Source organism: Rhincodon typus, chromosome 30 (assembly GCF_021869965.1).
Source record: "Rhincodon typus isolate 14 chromosome 30, sRhiTyp1.1, whole genome shotgun sequence".
NCBI lineage: Eukaryota > Metazoa > Chordata > Chondrichthyes > Orectolobiformes > Rhincodontidae > Rhincodon > Rhincodon typus.
The window spans coordinates 2,983,074-2,991,820 of NC_063361.1; the positions used below are offsets into that span (position 1 = coordinate 2,983,074).

General features: G+C 40.0%; 1 protein-coding gene across 1 annotated transcript in view; it reads right to left on the bottom strand.

Annotated features, from left to right (window-relative positions):
• map3k3 (mitogen-activated protein kinase kinase kinase 3) overlaps nt 1-7,828 on the bottom strand; it is a 54,387-nt gene extending 46,559 nt beyond the window's left edge. Inside the window, exons 1-3 of the mRNA XM_048614383.1 lie at nt 7,824-7,828; nt 3,046-3,145; nt 559-672 (exon numbers count right to left, since the gene is read on the bottom strand). Of these exons, the coding sequence (XP_048470340.1) occupies nt 559-672; nt 3,046-3,145; nt 7,824-7,828 (219 nt within the window). The remainder of the gene's footprint in view (nt 1-558; nt 673-3,045; nt 3,146-7,823) is intronic.
• Nucleotides 7,829-8,747: the final 919 nt, after the last annotated feature.

The window sequence follows — 8,747 nt, forward strand, 5'->3', positions numbered from 1 at the left end:
AGTTTAAATGTAAAGAAAACTTGCATTCTATCCTGAAACATTCTTTTCTAGCCTCAGCCCTCATCAACCAAGAATAAGGACAACAAAATAGCATGTGAATCTTCATTTAATGGAATGATCCATAAAAGGCAAGACAGAAACCTGCATGCATTTGTTTGTTCCTTGCTCAGCAGAAGGGTCACTCAAAATTAGCGAACAGACTGAACTAAAACAAGATCAAGGAAATCAGGTAGCCATGCTTTAAAAGTTCTGCCACATTGCTTCCTCTGCAAATAACTGTGGTTGCCTCATTCTGCCAGTCTGCTACACTCCCTGCTTCTTCCCTCCCTATGAGGCCCTGAGAAATGAACAATGGAGAATTTTATAGTGCTGACCTGGAATGGTTACCCAAAGTTATATTAAAAAAATTCAAAGAGAGAACTGCTTGCTACTCAAGTTACTGCCCAACATTCCAGATTCCTGACTCGCACAATTGTTTCCTGCTTTTATTTATTTAAGGAGCCAGGTGCTCCCAAGACAAATTGTTCACCTTGAGGACTGAGGAATGTTAACACTTACATGGTTTTTCTCCTGAGCTACCAGCAGGATTTTCAGGCTCTTCATGTTAAAGTTTCGATCCAGCAAATCAACGGCTTTGTCAAGATCATCCTGGCTTCGCAACGGAATTAGTAGCTGACGACAAGGAGAAAAACAAGTCAAACTAAAGAACTGCAAAATGCAAGCAATTCCACAAATCACTGTGATAACTAGCAAGATAAATAAATTGGAGTCAAAGTGCCAAATTATCTCACTTATTCAGAATCTTATTATTTTCATGTTCACTTTTTCCCAAAAGTGGGGTGTATATAAATGCAGTTGCAGGCCATCAAGAGACACGACAAATTCTCACTTATATCACTACACACGGACAACGAAGGACACGAATTCGACTGGGACAACACATCAATAATCGCACAAGCCAAACAGGGACACGCCAGGGAATTCCTGGAGGCCTGATATTCCAACCAGAACTCCATCAGCAAACACATTGATTTCAACCCTGTGTACAAATCACTGAGAAACAGAACTGGAAGTAATACCAACCACACCAGCAAACCAAGGCATATAAATAACAAGCAGGACAGAACACCGACGCTTCACTGGAGGCGCACTGACGATGCAGAACCAAACCCACTGGCTTGGCGGGCATGTCTACAACTTAATCCAATTTCTATCCACCAGGTGGATAATTAAGATTCCATTGCATAAGGGAACCAAAGGGAAAAAGTAGAAGCCACACTGCAGCCCAGCCAAACTTTTATAATTCCTGACTTATTCAGAGTGTACTTGTGCAATTAGCAATTTTCATGTTATACTTTAATATTCATTATACAACTGAAAGAAAGCTATGGACCAAATATATTTTCTTTCATATTAAGCTGTAATTGCTTCTATGCACTATGTTGCCCATAGAACAAACACCTAAGTGATAATGTTCCTTGAAACAATTAATGACCCTACCCTGATGCAACCTTAATCTTTGCTACAGCATTGCAAAGTACAGAAATAATTCCGTATGTTCTTATTGGCAGTTTCAGCTCACTAGCCATTTTTCTAATGCAAGGCTTTAGTCCTGAAAGCAGGCATCTGTGTTATAAGGTTCTTGCTTGAAAGTGCTGAGCAAATTTTGAGGCAGCAGTGGAATGCATTAAGCATCAATGATCAATCACACTTGGGGGCCAAAGTTCAACTTGGGTTCAAACAGACATGTCGTCTACTACGTTAAGCCTGAGCCAAGGAGGATATTGGCATCAGCACCAAATGTACACAGGTACTACAAGAGACCAAGTTCAGTTGCAGGATTCATCATTGGACTTCTTATTGACAGGAAGTCCAGTAATGTACACCTGCCCTGGAATCAAGAACTGTAAGGAGAAATAAAGGTCAAGCATCTGACACACACAAAAGTAGATCTCAAAATTTAAGAAAATGCTGTGAGGAGACAGCATGCAGCTCATAAGGAGGACATCAGGAAGGATGGAGATGAATATACAAGAAACCTTTTGAGTTGTGGTGGATTTGCCAAGGTAGGAAGGATTGGGCTTCGAGTGTGATCCAGAAGGTTTGTGGAGGTGAGTCAATACAGATTTATGTGGTGAATAATAGCTAAAGGCTGGTAGAGGAGCTGAAAATAGGTGACTCTGGCTGAAGTCTCACAGGGTGTTACGGACAACTTTGACCATAGTGTTGCAAATACTTCCAGTTGGTTGCAAACTAGATTGAAAGGAATCCAGGGGAATAGGTGAGGTGAACTTATAGTCATGTAATAATATCTTATTCAAGACTCTCAAAGAAAGCACAGCATAAGAAAGGGACCTTGGTGTGGGCATGTTAAAGTATCAAAGATTTGCTTTTTATAGGTGGGGGGGGTGGTGGGAAATGAATGAATGATGGCAACTTCAAAGAATGGGAATAACTCATGAAGAAAGGGGTAAGCTGATGAGTGCCTAGATGGCAAAATCTCAATTGAAAGGTGGCTGAGAGAGCAAATAGCCTAGTTCATTGCACAGGGCTTCCCAAATGGGATTGCTAAATTGAAATTTGCAATAACGAGATCCAAAGCAGTGATTGCTGCCATAGAGCTCATACTGAGTAAAGGCTGATTCTACATATTTTCAACCTGTGGGCGCAGCCTACATGACTAAACCTCAAGATTTCTGCAACAGTAAAAGTCGTAGGACTTACAATCTTTCAAAAAGAAACAATGAAACAATTCATAGTACTCCCTATTCTATACCCCTCCTCTTACAGGCACATCCACTCCCTGCTTTTACAATTCTCATTGAGGGGTCACAATTTTGCAGCATTGAAATGGGAACCCAATGGGAGAAAGTTTGGAAACTCCCGTCATAACAGAAATGATTCTTATGAGTTCTCAGGCAAAAGGCAGAAAGTTCCAGAAGGTAGAGAGTGCAGGGGAAGTGGTAACTTCAAAAGGGACATGGAGAGCCAAGCAGACAGACTAAATTCCCCAAATAAAATCAGTTCAAAGTCTTGAACACTTACCTCATTGTTAGTGTAATTTAAATCCATTAGCTGCCCAAACACAGTCTTGACTTTCTGGTGCAGATCCTCATACTTAACCGGACGGCTAAACTGTATGATTCTGATAACATGGACAAAAAAACAACACAAATCAACACAGGTCAACACACATTTAGGAGACAGTAAGGATTGCAGATGTTGGAAGTTACTGTCAATAAATGTGGAGCTGGAGAAGCACAGCAGGTCAGATTGCATCTCAGGATCAGGGAAGTCAATGTTTAGGGCCGAAACCTGACGAAGGGTTTCAGCCCGAAACATTGACTTCCCTGCTCTGCAGATGTTGTCTGACCTGCTGTGCTTTTCCACCTCCACACTCAAACACACGTTTAGTTTGTTTCATGTTCAGCATTAACAGGCAGCTATGAGGCAGGGACTAAGAATTCTATAAGGACTAGATGTAGAGGTTCCATTCTGCAATCGTGCTCACAACCGCTTTGTGACTTGAATGACATTAAATTATCCAAAAGGACAGCCTTCTCTTCTACTTTTCTTAATATGCTTATTTCAAAATATGTACTCATTGTTAACAAATAGAATTGAAATTGCACAAAACATCAAAAGTAACACCTAACAGGTACCCATTCAGTTTTGGACACGTCTCAATATCTGTTTCACCATGCAGGAGCCAAAATAAAAAAGGGGAAATGGGTTGGGAGAAGACAGAAACTTAAACTGAGCTATGAGGTGATAACATTTCAGAACACTTGAAAAGAAAGGGAGAAACTATAAATTCTGTCTTTTTAAATAGTCAGACCAGTCCTAGATAGTTTTTATCATCTATTGAAAATGTCGGTCATTTCCTGTAACTTCACACTAAGAGTCTTCCATACCTAAACAACCCACATATCCACTACAGCGGGCTTCAATGATCATGACTAATCATCAGATGTAGGCTACATTAACGGATAGCAGGTTTCATGTTCTAATTGATTTTGCACAGGTAAGGACCGACAACTCTACTAGGACATTCTTTACAATCATTATTTGTCATTGATGGAAAAATTTACAAAGTTTTCTTTAGGAGACAGAGCAGTTGTTGCCACCACAAGAAAGGAAGAGTTGTAAAACTATTTTAAAAAAAAAACCACATGAAAATAAAATTCTGTTGAAGTCAATATCAAAAGGACAACATTGTCAGGTGCAAGAGTCGAAAACAAGGGAGCATCACATGCTGCCATGTCAAAAGGCTGATCACTGACGGACTTGGAATGAGTTAAGCCAGCAGACAGACCACCTTGACAACCTAACACCTGACTTTGTAAATAATGCAAGTCTGTCTCTTTTCACATTATTAGAACAATCAGACTATTAATTTCTTACAGAACTTTAAAATGATGTAAATCCTGGAAGTCACAAATTAACAGAAAATGTAGGATATGCACAGCAGTTAATTTCTCAAATAACAGGTGAATGTTACAGAGGAACCTACACCAGAAACGGTATTGTCAGAAAGCAAAACGCACACAGAAGGAGGACTGCCGAAGATTAGAGGTATGTTCATGCTAATGTTTAATTAGCAGAGTGATCCCTCTTGTACAGAGTGAGCCCCAGGTCTCATACCACGCACATCATTTACCATCCTTCCAATCCTGGGGTAAAAATGTATAGCCTGAAGCATCCGAGTTGTTTCTGTTGTAAATATGAGCTTTTTATTTAGATGCAGTGGAACTGCTTCTTAACCCCTACCTCAAAGTAAAGAGGTGAACTAAAATCCCAAATGTTAGCAGTCAAAATACAAGAAGTGTACACAAGAGGCCTATCAATGAGGCCCATGTCCAGAAATGCCTGATGCTGAGGGTCATCATTTCAGCCACTGTGAACAAAGCAGGAGCTTAAATGGATGACTCAAAGACTTTTTTTGTGGGAAGAGGGTGGTGCTGCAATCTTCTTGGCTCTTTGAGTTTTCAGTGCAGCACTAGGTTAGATGACGGCTGTTAGAAATTCATTTGAACTGCACTGGAACAAGAGAATAGATTAGAATAGCATTCATTCTGTGTGGAAACAGGCCATTCGGTCCAACAAGTTTACAACAACTCGTTCCCCTACCATATAACGGTACATTTCCCATGGCTAAACCTCCTAACCTACACATCCCTGGACACTATGGACAATTAGCATGGCCAATCCACCTAACCTGTGCGTCTTTGGACAGTAGGAAGAAACCAGGGCACCTGGCAGAAACCCACACAGACGTGGAGAGAATGTTCAAACTCCACACAGACAGTGGCCTGAGGTTGGAATTGAACCCGCTTCCCTGGTGCTGTGAGGCAGTTGTGCTAACCACTGAGCCACTGTGCTGCCCTAGCTAATTGAATAACGAGAGGGAATGAAATTATATGGAGGGGATGTAAGAGGGTTCTGGAGAGAGGATACTTAAGCTTACCATGCAAAAGGGTATGACAGATTATTTATGTCATCGTATGCAGATTGTTAGGGAACTTTACAGGATAGATGTGGAGAGGTTGTTATCCCTTGAGGGAGAGTCTAGGACCAGATGGCATAATCCCAAGGTTGAGGATTATCAGATGAACTATGATCTCAATGAATGGCAGAGTAGGCTCGATGGGCCAAACAGCCTGTTTCTGCTCCCATGTCTTATGATCTAGCTTCCCATAGATCCATCCTCATCCAGAATTTCTTTCCACTTTTGGTGATGACATGGTCATACTTTCAGGGTGGAGGTACCCGAGAGGTAATTTGCTGTTACACAAGTTCAAGCAGAACAAAGTGTGGAAAAAGGGATACAGTGAAAGAACTTAGGGGGAAAAGGTAGAGCAAAAGGGTTAACCATTCCTTTACTTTAAGATTATCTACAGAGCATATATGGAAACAGCTATGCCCAAGTGAGATCAGAACACATGGAGCTGAAGCCTGGCTCTGAAACATTCGAGTAATATGTCCTCCCTTACCTTCTCTCCTTTACAGTTATTTTGAGTAAACAATGCCATTTTCACTCCTGAGAACAGACTTGAACTTGCTACACTAGCTCAATCTGATCATATTCTCATCAGCACTTGCAAACCCTAAAACTTTGTTCCCTTCCCTATTCCAAAGTGACTGAAGCCACCTGTTAACTATCCTATCATTGTGCTTGAAATTAACCACAAAAATCACTAACTTGCATTTATATAATTGCACCTTTAATATAATAGAACATCTGGGCCATTGGAGCTCAATCATGTGCAAAAGGCTGAAATTGGAAGGGGTGTTGTACAACATTAAAGAGATAGGGAAAGGCAAAGCAATTTGGTGGTTGGGGACGGAAATCAGAACACAGGGATCAGAATTTTATAATCTGAAGCATCACTGGGACAGGAGATAATGTAGGTCAGTGAATTGAAGCGTGTTGGATGAACACAACATGGACAGGAATTTAAACCTTCAGATCTGTATGGTTCACTAACACCCACATTTATGGACCAGAGTTTCTATCCTGGATATTTTCACCTTTCAAAAAGATATACAAAACACGTTTAAAATAGCACAAACATTACAATTTTTATTTTTTTTCCTTTCCTAGCAATCTGCTTTTGACGTTTCAAATGGTAATTAAGGCTTTGTAAGAATTTGCAATTAACTCACGTAACTGCTTTCAGCATGCAGTATTGAAAGTTAGGGAATGACTACATGCGGGGTTGTTGACTTGCTCGCCGAGCTGGCTTGGTCTCGTTCATTTCTTCCATTTCTGGATGTTAAAGTTGAGCGTATAACCAACGGGGAGTTCCAAGCCTTAGTATACAGAAAAGCAACCCATACTGATCAAATCCTCAATGAACGAGAACAAGCCAGCTCGACGAGCAAGTCAACAACTTCACCCACAACCCGAGCTACAGATCTTTGCCAAAACTTTCAATGACTATATGCTTTAGAATGACCCTTGAACTGCTACATACAGATCATGGGCTACTCAATGCCGAGCTTTATTTTCAAGTTTTTTTTTATCATTATGCTCCTGAGCCCCAGTCACTTCCATCTACCTTACATTTCTGTGGTCAGGTACTGGCAACTGTACACAAACCACAGCGCCTTTTCACAATGACTGCAGCAATCAAGACTTGTCTCCCAAATTCAGTGGACAGTTAACAGCCAAAGCTGTTATTTATTTATTTATTTCTCTTTTTTTTCTGTAAATGATCTGGTCAGTGCCACAATTACATATAAAGCAATTGAGAAAAACAGTTAGGTTGTTTTCCGACCAAGGTATTTCTGAGACTTGGCACATAATCACATTGAATCAAGTCCCTGAAAAACTGCAAACTAGACATTCTTTCATATGAAAACATTTGCAGCATCAGTCTACATGTTATAGCAATACTCTGTAATTCAGTATGAAGTTAAGAAATATTGTAATAAAATATATACAACTTTTAATCATGACACTTCTGAGTATTCAAATCAGGTTATACATATTTTGTTTATTACAAAATGACCAGGGTATCTGACTTAAATGTTAATTCCATCCCTCAGTTCTAAAGGCATTCAGCTTCTTGATGAGTATGTATCCACAGCCACTGGCTGCTTGCTAGCCATCCTACTGATAGGTTCTAAAGCCATGAGGGGCATTGTAGGCAAGCTCAAAATCATGTTTATCCAACCGTCAAGCACATAACAACAACATACATGCTCCAGCTTAGAATGTGTTCAGCTAAGTTGTAACGAACCAAATACTTTCATGGCTTAAGTCAACCTACTTATCAGACAAAATCAAACCTGGGATTTTCTTGCCTGTACGACAGTACCTCATGGTGCTTTATCTACTTTTAACAATTGTCAAATGGTTTAAAATATGCAACGTAACAACACCAACTAGCAGTGTGCTGGAACAACATAAGCAAACAATAGAAAAAAATTGGATGGAGGTGAGAAGGGCACTTAGCATTAAATCTGCTTGAAACTTGCTGATATTCCAGTGCATAAAGTGTTGCAGACTAACACATTCCACAGTCCAGGGCTGTGAGCTAAGGGACACACTAAAGCTTCGGCGGTCATCATTAAAGTGCAATGGGTAACAGCCGCTGTCTAAGGCCTTTCAGCTATGTCATGCCAAAAGGCCGGTAATTTATAGAACCCCTTGGACTGTATGCTTGTGACTGAATATATATTAAATGAGATGCGATACAATTGGATTGAGGCAGAGTGCAAATTGCTCAAAGGAAGAAAAAAAAAGCTATATTTTCTGTAACGCCCATTTGGAAAAGTTTTGAAGTGTACTTTTAGATACTTAATGAATAAAGAAACATCTCACTAAAATAACACAGCAGTGTACATTACTTGGGCATTGATCTTTCTACACCCAGATAGTAAAAACATCACTGATTGTACTGAATCCTGCCAATATGTTTAAGATGAGCATCGTAAAGTACATTTATAGACAGGGCTTCAATTCACATCAATATTGTTGTTGCGTTACAGAAGTTAAATTGGGAGGTTTGAAGGCAAGTGGAAGGCAGGAGTGAATAGTGTCTTCAGCAATCCTGTCTTAAGAGTCTGTCACTGTTTTGAAAATTTCCTGCTCTAGTATAACATGCCAAAAGTGATGCAGAAAGATGCTGCAATCTTGAAGGATGAGAAAAACAGACTGGTTATAATTCTGGAACAACCAAAAATGTTTCAGGTAGAGGACCTTTCATTAAAACTGATGAATCTGAAACATTAATTTTGTT